The 16,471-nt window shown below is 44.3% G+C and overlaps 1 protein-coding gene and 1 pseudogene across 1 annotated transcript; both read right to left on the bottom strand.

Moving 5' to 3' along the window:
* Nucleotides 1–6,000: 6,000 nt before the first annotated feature.
* Nucleotides 6,001–7,623, bottom strand: LOC122432541 (AP-2 complex subunit mu-like). Its single transcript, XM_043454539.1, is given in 2 exon segments — nucleotides 6,001–6,602; nucleotides 6,605–7,623. Coding segments are annotated over 2 exon segments (957 nt in total). The 5' UTR covers nucleotides 7,443–7,623; the 3' UTR covers nucleotides 6,001–6,483.
* A 460-nt stretch (nucleotides 7,624–8,083) lies between these two features.
* Nucleotides 8,084–8,998, bottom strand: LOC122432425 (annotated as a pseudogene).
* Nucleotides 8,999–16,471: the final 7,473 nt, after the last annotated feature.

Below are 16,471 nucleotides of genomic sequence, written 5' to 3' on the forward strand. Positions count from 1 at the left end.
TGTTGGAGAAGACTCTTGAGAGTCCCCTTGGAATGAAAGGAGATCCAACGAGTCCATCCTAAAGGAAATCAGTCCTGAATATTCATTGGAAGGACTGATGCTGAAGCTGAAACTCCAATATTTTGGCCACCTGATGTGAAGAGCCAACTCATTGGAAAAGACCCTGATGCTGGGAAAGATTGAAGGCAGGAGGAGAAGGGGACAACAGAAGAGGAGGTGGTTGGATGGCATCACCGACTCAATGGACATGAGTTTGAGTAAGCTCTGGGAGTTGGTGATGGACAGGGAGGCCTGGCGTGCTACAGTCCATGGGGTTGCAAAGAGTCAGACACAACTGAGCGACTGAACGACAACAATACATTACTGTAAATCTGGCAAATCTTTAACTGCCCAAACATAAGAAAATTTGAATTCTCCTCAGTCTTTAAAAAGAATGTTTATGAAGGTGAAATAATAACATGAAAATATTGATAATTTACTGTTAAGTGACAAAATCAGTGTGAAAATTGCCTATGAAATAGTATTACAACTATTTTTAAAAAATATGTGTACATAAAAAAGATTGGGAGAATATATCAAAAGATTTACAATCATTTTGTTTCAATGATATTATGGATAATTTTTTCTTTTTACTTTGTATATTTTCACAAATGTTTCAAAATTTTTATTAGTACTATAACAAAAATATGAATTAAAAATACTTGAAAATATGAGTTAAAATCTATTTTTACATTTTTAAAACTTTGGAGTTTACCATTTTGATTTTGACAGTTTAGCCTTAAAACCTATGGGATTTTTTTTTTTAAAGTTCATTGAAGTACAGTTGATTTGCAATGTTGTGTTAGTTTCAGATGTACAGCAAAGTGTTTCAGTTACACGTATACCTGTATCCACTCTTTTTAAGATTCTTTTCCCGTATAGGTCATTACAGAGTATTGAGTAGAGTTCACTGTGCTATAGAGTAAGTCATTTTTAGTTGTGTGTTTTATTTATAGTACTGAAACCTATGGGATTTTTAAACAGTTTTATTGGAGTAAAGTTAATTCACAATGCTGTGTTAGTTTCAGGTGTACGGAAAATGATTCAGTTATACATATACATAGATCCACTCTCTTTTTAAAAAATATTTTTCCCATATAGGCCATAACAGAGTAATGAGTAGAATTCCATGTACTACACAGCAGATTCCTTTTAGTTGTCCTTTTTATACATCAGTTCAGTTCAGTTCAGTTGCTCAGTTGTGTCCAACTCTTTGCGACCCCATGGACTGCAGCACGCCAGGCTTCCCTGTCCATCACCAACTCCCAGAGTTTACCCAAACTCATGTCCATCAAGTCGGTGATGCCATCCAACCATCTCATCTTCTGTCGTCCCGTTCTCCTCCCACCTTCAATCTTTCCCAGCATCAGGGTCTTTTCCAATGAGTCAGTTCTTCACATCAAGTGACCAAAGTATTGGAGTTTCAGCTTCAGCATCAATCCTTCCAATGAATATTCAGGACTGATTTCCTTTAGGATGGACTGCATTCCAAGGAACTCTCAAGAATCTTCACCAACACCACGGTTCAAAAGCATCAATTTTTTGGTGACCAGCTTTCTTTATAGTCCAATTCTCACATCCATACATGATCACTGGAAAAACCATAGCCTTGACTAGACAGACCTTTGTCAGCAAAGTAATGTCTCTGCTTTTTAATATGCTGTCTAGGTTGGTCATAACTTTTCTTCCAAGGAGCAAGCGTCTTTTAATGTTATGGCTGCAGTTACCATCTGCAGTGATTTTGGAGCCCAGAAAAATAAAGTCTGACACTGTTTCCATTGTTTCCCCATCTATTTGCCATGAAGTGATGGGGCCGGATGCCATGATCTTTGTTTTCTGAATGTTGACCTTTAAGCCAACTTTTTCACTCTCCTCTTTCACTTTCATCAAGAGGCTCTTTAGTTCTTCTTCGCTTTCTGCCATAAGGGTGGTGTCATCTGCATATCTGAGGTTATTGATATTTCTCCCAGCAATCTTGATTCCACTTTGTGCTTCATTCAGCCAGGCATTTCGCATGATGTACTCTGCATATAAGTTAAATAATCAGGGTGACAATATACAGCCTTGATGTACTCCTTTCCTGATTTGGAACCAGTCTGTTGTTCCATGTCCAGTTCTAACTGTTGCTTCCTTACCTGCATACAAGTTTCTCAGGAGGCAGGTCAGGTGGTCTGATATTCCCATCTCTTGAAGAATTTTCCACAGTTTGTTGCGATCCACACAGTCAAAGACTTTGATGTAGTCAATAAGGCAGATGTTTTTCTGGAACTCTCTTGCTTTTTCAATGATCCAACTGATGTTGTAATTTGATCTCTGGTTCCTCTGCCTTTTCTTAGTCCAGCTTGAACATCTGGAAGTTCACGGTTCATGTACTGTTGAAGCCTGGCTTGGAGAATTTTGAACATTACTTTACTAGCGTGTGAGATGAATGCAATTGTGCGGTAGTTTGAGCATTCTTTGGAATTGCATTTCTTTGGGATTGGAATGAAAACTGACCTTTTCCAGTCTTGTAGGCACTGCTGAGTTTTCCAAATTTGCTGGCATATTGAGGGTAGCACTTTCACAGCATCATCTTTTAGGACTTGAAGTAGCTCAACTGGAATTCCATCACCTCCATCAGCCCTGTTCACAGTGATGCTTCCAAAGGCCCACTTGACTTTGCATCCCAGGATGTCTGGCTCTAGCTGAGTGATCGCAGCATCTATATACAGCAGTGTGTGTGTCCATCCCAGTCTCCCAAGTCATCCCTCCATCCTTGCCCCCTCTCCTTTGGGAACCATAAGTTTGTCTGCATGTCTGTGAGTCTGTCCCTGTTCTGTAAATAAGTTCATCCGTATCATTTATTTTAGATTCCACATAGGAGTGACATTCTTCTCTGTGTGACTCACTTCACCCAGCACTATTCCGTAAGATTTTTTAATGGCAGTCACTTTAAACCCATAGAGAGTTGATTCTTTGACAAGCTTATGAATACATTTTAGTCAGAATTATCCTGACATTGATAAATTTTCAGCAGGAAAGTATTAACTGGACAAATCCATTAGGCCAACTTGATTTGAATAATTTATTGCTGAACTAATCAATAATTAACCAGTTTTGTGTATGGTGAAGTTAAGCTATTTCAAATTGTTCCCATTTTCACTTTTGTTTGCTGGAACTCTTTTCATAAAAATCAAATTTCTCCCTCAAAATCTTAAAAAGAGTTGATTCATTGATTATTTTTTTCCCCAATCAGAGTTTCAACTATTAAGATTTCTGTCAATGACTTATTTTGTCCATCTGCCTAACCAAGTTTTGCAGATTTTCATTTGCCAAGATTTAATTCTGTTATTTTTGAGTCAACAACAAATCTTATCATGTTTAGTTTTAGCCATTGTCAGTTTTATTTTATAGTCATTATGAATTTTTTTTGTAGCCTATTGGTTTCTATTTTTTTTTAAACTCTAGGGAATTCCCTGGCAGTCCAGTGGTTAGGACTCCTAGCTTCTACTGCAGGAGGCAAGGGTTTGATCCCTGGTCAGGAAACTAAGATCCCATAGGCCATGCAGCATGGCCAAAATGTTAAAAATAAAAATAAAAAAATACCTCACCTTCCGCTCTCTCTGACTTCCCGCTTCCCTGGCCTCCTTTCCTCATCGCCAGCCTCCCAAGCTCATACCCAACTCAGGACATTTACATGTGCTCTTCCTTCTGCCTGGGATACTTTTCCCTCAGATCATCATAAGCTGACTCCTGTCCTCCACATTGTATCTCAACGTCCTCCCCTTCTGGAGAAAGGCCCGATTTCTATTTAATTCCACCCTTGCTGCACAGTTCTTGCCACTGCCTGAAACTATTCCTCTTATGTACCTGTGTATTATCCCCACTACTAAAATACGGAATACACGGGAGCAGGGACTTACCATCTTGTTCACTGGTGCATTTCATTCTTCTGACACATGTGTATTCCTCAATACATTTTTTTTTCTTAATAAATACTTGTGAATAGACAAATGAATGGTGTAAAGAAAGACCTGTAATGGAAGAAGGAACAAATGTCATGGAAGAGTCAGAAATGCCATCACTAAAGAGGTGTCTTGTGATTGAAGGACGAGGAGAAATTCAGATGGTGGGGGCAGGCAGTTCAGGAGGGGACCTAGTGCGTGAACAGAGACGGGAGAAAGGAACACGCGATCTGGGAAGGTGAAGTCTGTGCAGATGTGTCTAAACGAGAAAGAAGGGAGAGCTTTGCTGAGCACTGAGAGAGCAATCTGGTTGAAGTTTAAATGGTTTCATTACTGCCTGACAGTCAAAGACACGGCGGCAAGCAGAGCAACGCACCCAAAGGCATGCACCACCGTGCCATAATTCCCCGGAAACTCTGAGCTTCTTACATTCACTATAGCAGGGATTAAGCTTGCAGATGGCATTCAAGTTGCACATCAGCTGACCTTAAACCTAAGAGGTTAGCCTGGGTTATGCAGGTGGGCCAGTGTAATCACCCGGGTTCTTTAAATGAGGAATTACTGGGCAGAAAGTCAGTGTATGATGGGGCAGGCTGAGAAAGACCTGGCTGGCCACTGCTGGCTTTGAAGATGGAAGCGAACCACCAACGAGGAAGGGGGCAATCTCTGGAAGCTGGAAAGGACAAAAATGTCTTCCCCTAGATGCTCTGGAAAGAAACACAGCCTTGTCAATACCTGGATTTTCACCTCTCAAGACCCTCTTTGGACTTCTGACCTCTGAAACTGGAAGATCATAAAATTTGTGTTGTGTTATGACACTGCATTGTGGTTCCTTGTTATAGAAGCAACAGAGAACAAATACAGACACCAAACACAGACGCTTCATCACTGCAGTAAGACGAGGAAGGGAAAAGCAATGCTCAGGGCTCATTTGAGCCTACATTCTGGTGGATGGAAAGTCTTCCGTAGCAACAAAGAAGCAGAATTCCACTACTAGAATGCTGAATTTACCCAGTGCATCTGGGCTTGCATAACCTGCAAAAACAACCTAAAGGACCTAGAAATCTCAGATCACCTTTCAAGGGTCAAAAGAAAAAGTGAATGAATGAGACTGGATGGGGTCCTTGGGGGCAGTCAGCACGTTTTAACCTTACAGTCTCCCCAGGATATAGAAATCACTTATTACATGCATCCCTTAAGCAATCTTTTATTAAATTTTATCTATCGAATCTATCAACATTAGATAATAAGTCTTCTGATAGTCTGAATTTTTTTTTTAAATAAGAGAACAAGAGTGGATGCTTTCATTGAAAGAAGAGGGATACAATCTCTGAAGAGTGTTTTATTCTCTCAGGAAGATGGGCAAACTGTGACTGATCACCATTTTGCACTAATTCTTGCAGAGCTGGTCTTTATAGATCAACCACCCCTCTCTTTTGCTTTGTAAGTTGAGCTCAAATTGTTCCTGCTGACTGGAGAGTGCTGGCTGCCTGCCCAGAAGGGTCGCCCCTGCAGGCTCTGTATAATGAGGCAACCCACACGGCTGACCTCAGCATAAATAAAAGTTCAAGCTGGGACCTAAATTTTTAGCACATTTGCAGTATGAAAGCCAAATAGCCAGAGAAACTGCAGCAGAATGACATCATTCGAACAACTCGAGCAATCCTTCAGTCATTCAGTATGAGAATCAGTATTACAAGTGTCGTTCCGCACTTGTGAAGGACAGCACGGGCCACAGCTGCCCAAGGGGCAGGCTTCCTTCTCACTGCAGACCCGGGACAAAACGTTAAGGATGCAATTACGCTTGCTGTTTGCTTTTGGTCTGTTGGAGTGGCTTGTCTGGAGGTGAGGAAAGGTACAAAGATGTTTCATTTCTCTTCGTGAAAAAAAGGTTTCTGCACGTGAATGTGGCAGGAAGAAAGCGCAGATGACGCACTGCCCGCTGAACGACAGGCCTGATCGAGAGACAAATTTTGGGGGCAAGGAAGAGCGACTTACATGTGTCTTTATTTATTTATTTTTTTTTCCATTCTACACAGTTTATTAGGTTTATAACTGGACGAAGTCACACGTGTACAAAATGAAGCTCACACTATCCCAAAGCAGAGTAGGAATTGAGGGCTGGGGATCCGTTACTGGCCTTTGGGGGAGCTCCGAGGTGAGGGGCAGCCAACCCTCCCACTCCAGAGATGTGGCCATAGGAGAGGGGAGGAGAAGGAGCCCACTTGGCTTTGGTCACAGAACTCAAGAGCCTGGCAGTGGGCTAGGGCAGGCAGATGGATGGTGGAGCAGGAGCCTCTGAAACCACCCCGTTCAGGGAGCCCAGGGACTGCTCCACCAGTCCCACTTGCAATGTGGTTGGTCCAGACCTAGACTCAGGGGCTGGTGCAAAGGGAAGGCAGCAAAGCAGGAGGGAGGAGACACTGATGTGTGGTGGCCGAGGGCACCCAGACCTGTGGAAGAGGGTGGGTGGAGAGGTGGGCTAGCGGCCACCAGGCAGCTAGCAGCGGGTCTCATAAATGCCGCTGCGGCCAATGTAGCGCACCCATTTGATGACATCGTGGTCGCTGTAGTTCAGCTTCGGTTCAAACACCTTCAAGTAGCGCACCTTGAGGCCAGAAAGTTCATTGAAATGGGGGGTCGAGCCCATTTCTTCTTGTCGTTGGTGGGCAGCAGCTCAATCTCAGCGCTGATTTGGGATTCCTTCATGCCTGCCATGCGCTTGATCTTCCACACGATGGCGTTCTCGCTGGCCTTATACTTGGCCTTCCCCTTCATGCAGATTACCTGCACCCCGCTAGTGTTCAGTGGGGTTGGGATCCGCACCTCAATCTTCTGAGCCAGTAGTGAGGGTTTGAAGTTAGACTTAATGACCACCTTGACCTCCAGCTTGGTGCGTCCCACTTCCCGAACTAGTGGGATCACGCGAAAAGGAAGGATGATGTCCTTGGTGGTGCGATACCTCATGAGTTCAAATTCTCCATCTGGTGGGATAAAGCTGATGCTGCGTTCAGAATCAAACTTGCTGAGTCGCACACACTGGTGGAAGGTGCAGTCATCAATGGCAATTGATTGCTTCCCGCTCTTGCTTGTTTCATCAGCTGTGCCTTTGCCTTGCTTCTCAATGACGATCTTGTCATTCATTCCAAACTTGCACTCAGGCATGCCACTCAGATAGCTCTTCATCACCACCCAGCCTGACACATGGGCGCTTAGGACCTGCCCTTGCGGGGACATGAGGAGGTTCACACTCTGCAGCACATCCAGGAAGAGCTCATTCCGGCGATACTTGATGCCCTCCCGCCGCCAGCCAATCTGCCCGGTCACCTGGCTGGTGATCTGAGACTGCTCTTCTTTTGTCTGATGCTGGCTCTTGATGCCCTGTTGGGTGATGAAGGTTTTCAGTGCACCTGTCTCCGAGTTCTGTGGGTAGCCAAAATCTAGGATCTCCGATGTCATCTCGGTAGACCCGGGAGATGAGCACCTCCCCCTTGTGATTATAGATGAATAAGCCTCCAATCATGGCGGCAGTTCAGTCTTCGCAGCCCATCGCTCTGAGAAGAGACCTGGTGTCCGCGGCCCTCTGCTCGGTCGGCCCGGCCACTCTCCGGATCCCAAGATGTCCGCCCGCCCCCTGCTCGCCTGTGTCTTTATTTTTGATTATTTTTTTGACTGTGCCGTCTTAGTTGTGGCACTCGGAATCTTTGATCGTCATTGCAACATGCAGGGTCTTTGGTTGCGGCATGCAAACTCTTAGTTGCAGCATGTGGGGTCTAGTTCCCTGACCAGGGATTGAACCCTGGCCCCCTTCATCAGGAACTTGGAGTCTTAGCCACTGGACCACCAGGGAGGCCCTGAGGAATAGTGACTTTATTTGGAAAGCCAGCTGACAGAAGACGGTAGGCTCATGCCCCCAAAGACCCATCCTTCCTGAGTTAGAATTCAGGGTCCTTCTGTACTAAAAGGGAAGGGAGTCAAGTCAAACATTTCCCAGTTCCATCAGCCTCTAGTGGGAACGTGTCCAATTTTTCCGCCCTGCAGTCATTCACAGATGGGCCTGGTTAGGATGTTTCCTGTGAGTTAAACAAAGATATTCTAGCTTAATGCTCATGACCCTGGAGGCGGAATTCCCAGAGATGGGCCTCTGTGTATAATTTAAGTTTATAGGCACATCCCTTTTGTAACAAAAGCAATGGAAAGGTAAAGTAAAAGAAATGGATCCAATATGGAGTCAGATTTGTGCTTCCTTATTGCACACACACAAATACAAACCCTCTGCATTTCTTCTGGGCTAATATAAAGTTCTGGTCATTACTTTGCCTTATCTTGAGCTAACTTTATTTGTTTATTTTTGTTTCCATAGTGATTTATTGTTTATTATTTTTACAACCTTTTCATGAAGATAATTCATATATTTAAAACACCTTCAAATATTTAAAAGGTATTATCAGGCAACATCATTTTAAATATATAGTGATATATTACTAGCAAAGTTGTATGCACTTCCATCACTAAAGTTCTTCCCTCTTACTTTTTTTAAATGACACTGGTGAACTAGTGGAAGCAATTTCCCTTCTTTGTGAAGCCTAGAGTGTCAGTTGCACCTCCAATAAAAGTTCCATTGACAAATATTCGTGGTACAGTTCTTTCACCAGTCATTTTGTGAAGAGCGTCTTGAAACTGACTTCTGTATTCAAGCATGTCCAATTCCACCACTTTATAGTTAACATTCATGTCATGGAGAAGTTTTTTGCCATCATACAGTAAGAACAGGATGTTTGGGAGAAAATCACCACACGATTATTAGAAATGGTTTCTTGGATCTGATTCACGGGAGCAGTTGCTGCGTTTCCCAAAGATGACGATGTGCTGTTCCCCATCCCGGAGCCTGAAATTCCCACTGGCCCCTCAAGCCGGCCCACTGAGCTGCTCCTGACCCGGACGAGCCGAGTCCCCACCAGCCCTGCACGGCGCCAGTACATGGTCTTACGCGGGGCCTCAGCGAGCAGACAGGCCAGCAATCAGGGCCGGGAGATTGAGCTAACTTTAGAAACCTCTCTTAACCTCCGTCCATTCAACTACTGATGTCGTTGGGAAAAAAAAAAAAGAAGGAAACCTTCCCTAAGCGTGTTAATAAATAATATATAAATAGGTAAATTTTGAAGTACTCTTAATAGAAAACAAGAGTATTTTGTGGTGTGAAACTGAAAATATTCTATTTTAGAATGTCCAGTATTTGTGATTATATTCATTTCTGTGGCATTCTACTAGATTTTCCTTCTTCAAATTAATGACCTGTCCTAGAAGAAGAGGTGAAAAAACAGGAGAAAACATCTTAAATTAGATGTTAGCATTTGAATGACATGTTTGTATATCTTTATGTCCATTTTTTTAAAATCCACAAGCATACATATTTTAAACAATTTTCTAGCTTGCAAAAACATTTAATCATGTTCTTTGCTACACAATACAGCAACTACTCTAAAAGCTTATGGCTACTTTTCCCTTGAATCCAACAAAAAAACAAAAGATCAGAAGAAAAAAACATTGCTGGAGAAGACCAACACTTCAGTGGAAGGCGATGTTTCTCAACTTTTTTTTTCATTGTCACTCACCTAAGGGGAAAAAACCAAATATCATTTAAATTGTCTGTAATGCAAAAAATGAAATACCAAGGAATAAGATTTTGTCAGGTGGGCTTGAGTTTCAGAGGGCCACAGACCATTGTAATATTTGTATCTTTTTTGCCCCTCAAAAACCAGTTTTCATCCCCTTGGAGGCACTATTACCTTACCCACTTGGGAATGCATGGCGTAAACAAAGCAAGACAACATTCTTGCCCCATCTCCCCACCCACTCAAAAAAAGGCAGGGGGAGGGATGAAGGAAGGGGGTTGAATGTAGGCCCCTCTCCCCCAAGCCCATCTATTCTGTTGTATAGCTGATGTGTGTGTTGAGCGGGGTTTTCCAGGAGTGATGCTATTGGCATTTGGGGCTGGATATTCGCTATTGGCTATAGTGATGCTATTGGCATCTGGGGCTGGATAATTCTTTGGTGGGTGGCGGGGGGCGTTGTCCTGTGCGTTACAGGGTGTTTAGCAGCATCCCAGGCTTCTACCCTCTAGAGATGCCAGTAGCAAACTCCCAGCTCCCAAATGTGACAAAATATCTCTGGTGGCTCAGATGGCAAAGAATCTGCCTGCAATGCAGGAGACTGGGGTTCCATCCCTGCGTTGGGAAGGTCCCCTGGAGAAGGGAAAGGCTACCCACTCCAGTATTCTGGCCTGGAGAATTCGGGGTTGCAAAGAATCAGACACGACAAAGCAACTTTCACTCAATCACGCATCCAAAATATCTCTAGCTGTGGCCAGATGGCCCCCATTGAGAAGCACTTTATGAGTGACTCATAAAGGGCCACAGTGGGGAGAAGCAGAGCTGGGGGGGTCTGGGTGGGAGGGAGACCCGGACACACGCAGACCGCAGCACAACTCTGCGGGAGTGCCCACCGCTGCCGTAACGAGTGGCCACGACCTGGTGGCGTCCCAAAAGGCACACTTGCTGTCTTACAGTTCTGTAGGTCAGAGGTCTAGCACGGCTCTCTCCAGATTTAAAATCAAGGCGTCAACGGGGCTGCGGGCCTTTCCAGGGCCGTGAGGGGGGAACCTGTTTTCTGGCCTCCCCCAGCTTCCAGAGGCTGCCCCAGGGCCTTGGCTCACGCTCTGTCCATCTTCAGAACCCACAATGTCTGGTCAAGTCCATCTCATCTTGCCATCTCTCTGCCTCTCAGGCTCACTGCCCTCCCTCTTATGTTAAACGGACCCTTGTGATCACACCACGCACCATGGCAAGGTCAGCCGATCAGCAAACTTATTCTACCTGCACCCTTAACCCCGCATTGCTTTGTGACTTAACATACGCGTGGGTTTCAGGCATTAGAAGGAGAAATCTGTTACTGTTATTTGCGTATGTATTGCGTGCGGGCTTTCTCTAGTTGTGGCAAGTGGGGGCCACTCTCTAGTTGGGGTGCATGGACTTCGCATTGTGGTGGCTTCTCTTGTTGCAGAGCACGGGCTCAGTCGTTGGGGTGCACAGGCTTAGTTGCTCTTAAGTAAGTGGGATCTTCCTGGACCAGGAATTGAACCTGTGTCCTCCCCATTGGCGGGAAGATTCTTATCCACTGTACTACCAGGGGTGTCCAGGATGGGACATCTCTGGGAGAGGGCATGAGCCCGCCCACCACAAGTAAGTATGCAATGACCCACAAACAATGACCTTCCTGAGGCCCAGCCCAGAAATGCACGCCGTTTTGAAGGAAAGAGTCAGAGTGAGACACACACTGGTTCCTACTCTTCCCAGTAAGAGACTCTCTGCCCCTTTCTTTAGAAAACAGCAGAAGTTATTTTTCTTCAGGTGATAATATATGGGCCTCGTGTGGACTGTTTCACTAAGGATGTACACTTCAGCTTGTAAAGTCTCAGGTTAAGGCAAGGACCACCAGACAGAGGAGTGGATAAAGAAGATGTGTTACAGATGTACAGTGGAATACTACTCAGCCATAAAAAAGAACAAAATAATGCCATTTGCAGCATTTGGACCTAGAGATGATCATAATAAGTGAAGTAAGTCAGACAGAGAAAGACAGATATCATATGATATCAGTTATATGTGAAATAAAAAAAAAGGATACCAACAAACTTATTTACAAAACAGAGTCACACATGTAGAAAACAAATCTATGGTTACCAGAGAGGAAAGGGAGGGAGGGATAAACTAGGAGGTTGGGATTAACATGTATACACTGGTGTGTAAATATATACAGTATATAACATATATACACCATATATAAAGTAGATAATCAACAGGGACCTCTACCCACTATTCTGTAATGACCTATATGGGACAAGAATCTAAAAAAAACAAAAACAAAAAACAGTGGATATAGGTATATGTATAGCTGAGTCACTTTGCTGTACACCCAAAACTACACAACCTAGTAAGCCAACTACAGTCCAATTAAACAAACAAAAAAAAAGATGGAGACCTCCAGGCACCGTTTAGTATAGTATGGAAATGGCTGGAATTTCACTGTGTCATTTCTTTAGTTGTTGAATACCCTTTAATTAAGCCCAATTTAATAAGCATTCTCACAACAGCTGTTATTGGAAGGCTGCCTCCCGTGACCAACTCAAAACACCCCTCAAAGCTGTGCCTGGTCTGTGATGACTTCTGACACTTCTATTTAGCTGTGGGGTTTGGGGGTCCATAAACCCCTCACACTGCAAAGAGAATTGAGGGCTTCAAGCCGTTTTGACTTCTAAGCACCTGCAATCAATTGGCTATGGAGGGATATTACTTACAGAAGTTCTTCCCCATTTCTCCCCTCAAATTAACCTCTCCACTTACAAAATCTACAGAATCTAGTGACAGGCCCCACTGACCAATAACAAATAACACTGTGTGTTAGTCCTTCAGCTGTGTCCAACTCTATGACCCCGTGGACCGTAGCCCACCAGGCTCGTCTGTCCATGGGATCCTCCAGGCAAGAACACTGCAGTGGGTTGCCATGCCCTCCTCCAGGGGATCTTCCCGACCCAGGGATCGAACCCAGGTCTCCTGCATTGCAGAGATTCTTTATCAGCTGAGCTACCAGGAAGGCTGTCCATATACATATGTATACTTTTTCATATTCTTTTTCATTATGGTTTATTACAAGATATTGAATATAATTCCCCGTGCTGTACAATAGGATTTTGTTTTTTATTTGTTTCGTATATAGTAGTTTGCATGTGCTAATCCCAAGTTCCTAATTTAACCCTCCTCCACATCCTTTCCCCATCAGTAACCATAAATTTATTTTCTATGCTTTTGTGTCTGTTTCTGTTTTGTAGATCAGATCACTTGTATCATATATTAGATTCCACATATGAGGGATATCTGTGGTATTTGTCCCAAGTGTTTCTGAACTCATTGGTTGGCTGAGGGCAAGGAGAGGAATCTGGATGGGGACCCTCTTGCTTCCTGAAGCCCACCCTTCTTTCCCTTCCCCAATCCCTCTCCTTGCCCACCCCTCTCTTTTCTTTTTTTTTACTCTTTGAAAGACACTATATTTAAAAAAGGCAAGCCACAGACCAGGAGAAAATATTTATAATACATATTATCTCGGGAAGGACTTTTATCAAGGATATACAAAGAGCTCTTCCAACTCAGCAATAAAAAGGCAAACAACTTCGTTAAAAAAATAGGCAAAAGATTTGAGCATTCAAAGACACCTGAATGCCAAATGCACTCATTAATATATGCTCAGTAGCATTAAGGAAACATAGATGGAAACAGGATGTTCTCCTAGTGCTAGGGGTGAGTCACTGCATCCTCGGGATCTGTTGGAGAAAGACAGATAGCCAAACACATTTGGGGGTCCGTTAGGAAGGAAGACACGGGGAATGGCTAAGACCTGGCAGGGTCCCCGTACTTGCCAAGTTCACAGTCTGGTTGGTGGTAAAGTCCACAAGCTGACTTCATAATCAATCACCACCTCCACAAACACAACACCCAGCTTCCTCATAAAGAGGTAGACGAAAACCATGATATCTTTTTTCTGAACTCCTCTGACTTTTTAGAATGAAATTTTCTTTATTATCCGTAGTTATACGGCTTGCCTACTATGTTGCACGTTCTAGGTGTAGGTCCGTTTTGCTTGTGCTATGCTCGGTCGTGTCCGACTCTTTGTTACCCCAGGGACTGGAGCCCGCCAGGCTGCCCCGTTGATGGAACTTTCCAGGCAAGAATACTAGAGTAGGTTGCCATTTCTTCCTCCAGGGGCTCTTCCTGACCCAGCGATCGAGCCCACAGCTCCTGCACTGGCAGGCAGATTCTCTACCCCTGAGACACCTGGGAGGCCCGTAGGCCCATGGCTCTGTGTATTTATTGCACGGGCACGTACGTAAACTCTGTGTCCCCTCTCCTTCTGGAACACGTATTGAGCCTCGTCATGGACAAAACAGACAGGACACCTGACCAAAGCAGGCTTAAAGCCTCTGGGGGTGGGGGCTGGCCAGATAGACAATAAATAAATAAAATAAAGAGGATATCAGACACGCATGTTGAGGGGGAGAATAAATGGAGGAGAGGAGAGGGAAAGCCAAGGTGCAGGGTGAGGGGGTTTTACATAAAGGGTCCAGAGGGCCTCGCTGAGAAGGTGGTGTTTAAGCAAAGACCTGAAGAAGGTGAGGGGGGGAGTCCTGTCCGCGTCTGAAGGAGGAGAGCTCCAGGTGAAGAGGAGCCTGCATGGCCACTGCAAAGACCCTAAGCTGGAGCGTGTGTCATCGAGTTTGAGGAGCAGCAAGGAGGCCAGGTGGCACCGTGGTAAAGAATTTCCACCTGCCAATGCAGGAGACACAAGAGACATGGGTTCGATCCCTGGGCCGGGAAGATCCCCTGAAGAAGGAAATGGCAGCCCACTCCAGTATTCTTGCCTGGGAACTTCCATGGACAGAGGAGCCTGGTGGGCTACCGTCCACGGGGTCACAAAAGAGATGGACACGACTTAGCAACTAAACACACACACACACACACACACACACACACACACACACGAGGAGGCCAGGCTCCAGAAGCAGGAGCAAGGGAGAATGCAGTGAGAAATCAGGTCAGGGAGGTAACTGTGCCCTGGGTCACTTCAGAGCAGCTCTCAAAGAGAGTTGTCCCTCCATCTCAGGGTATTTTTTTTTTTTAATTAAAAACTCCAGGTAGCATGCAGTTCCCATGGACTCCCACGGATCCCAGCAGGATTCAACCCTTGTCCCCTGCAGTGGAAGCATGGAATCTCAACCACCAGGACCTCCAGGGAAGTCCCATCTCAGGGGCACTTTAAAAATTGGTAGGGGTATTTCTGATTGTCACCATGATGACAAAGACACTCCTGATATTTTATGCAGGAGTGGGGTGCCAGGGAAGACAGAAGCCCTGGGAGTGGGACAGTCTCACTCCTTGGGGAACTGTTTTGTGTTTAACAACTTTCAAATATCTTGCTCCATTTTTAGAGGGGAAAGACAAATCAATTTTGTTATATTTTAAAATTTTTTATTGGAGGGCAGTTGATTTACAATGTTAATTTCATTTATTTACTTTTCATTTCATTTCATTATTTACATTCATTTCATTTACAGTGTTAATTTCATGTAAACAGCAAAGTGATTGAGTTATGTACACATATATCCGCTGGTTTCTAGATTCTTTTCCCCCATGGGTCGTTATGGAGTATTGAGTAGACTTCCCTGTGCCATACAGTAGGTCTGTATTACTTATCTTTTGTACATGTAGGAGTGTGTGTATATAAATCCCAGTCTCCCAATTTATCCCTCCCCCGTTTCTTCTCTGGTCACCATTAGATTGTTTTCTACATCTGTGACTCTGTTTCTGTTTTGTAGATAAGTGGAAAGATCTGCCTTATTATATGAGCCTGGAACTTAACTTCATCTCATGTATAAACACACACTGCTTTTTGCACAGTTTGAATGGATACTGTGTTTTCTAGGAGTGTGACTTCCTTGTGAAGCAAGTGAAGCTCCCTGTGGGTTTTGTTTGGAACGTCACCAAGAGTTTTTTTAAATGAATTTATTTATTTGTGGCTGTGCTGGGTCTTCATTTCGAGCACGTGGACTTTCTCTAGTTGCAGGGAGCGGGGTCTGCTCTCTAGGCGGGGCGAGTGGGGGCCACTGTCTAGTTGCAGCGCACGGGATTCTCACTGCAGGGGCTTCTCCTGTGGAGCATGAGCTCTAGGCTGCAGCCTCAGTAGTGGTGCTTGAGCTTAGTTGCTCCTGGGAATGTGGGATCTTCCCGGGCCAGGGATCAAACCCATGTCCTTTGCAGTGGCAGGTGGATTCCTAACCACTGGGCCACCAGGGAAGTCCTTACCAAGAATTTTTAAACCTTTCAAAAATCAGAGCACCGGAGGCAACACTTTTTTTTACGGTATCTGAGCAGATAAAGATAACCTGTATCAGCTTATATTCACAGGAATTCTGCACAAAGGAGTAAATACCTTCTTAGCACTTCATAGTACATTCTGATCTAGCTTATGCAGAAATTTATATCTTGCAATACACATTATTTTATTATAGAATACTTTTATTTTTCCTCGTATTACAGCTTAGGCACTATATTGATTTTTCTGAAATTATATTTGTAGATTAGTTGTCATATATAAATTTCATATCATGATAGTCAAGGAAAGGAAAGTGAAAAGTGAAAAGTGTCACGTCTGACTCTTTGTGACCCCATGGACTGCAGCCTCCCAGGCTCCTCCGTCCATGGGGTTTTCCAGGCAAGAGGACTGGAGTGGGCTGCCATTTCCTACTCCAGGGGATCTTCCCAACCCAGGGACTGGACCCGAGTCTCCTGCATTGCAGGCGGACGCTTTACCCTCTGAGCCACCAAGGAAGCCCACGAGGGCACTATAAATTCCCATTATAAAACAGGGTGTTGAGTCCT

Source organism: Cervus canadensis, chromosome 31, assembly GCF_019320065.1.
Source record: "Cervus canadensis isolate Bull #8, Minnesota chromosome 31, ASM1932006v1, whole genome shotgun sequence".
Classification (NCBI taxonomy): domain Eukaryota; kingdom Metazoa; phylum Chordata; class Mammalia; order Artiodactyla; family Cervidae; genus Cervus; species Cervus canadensis.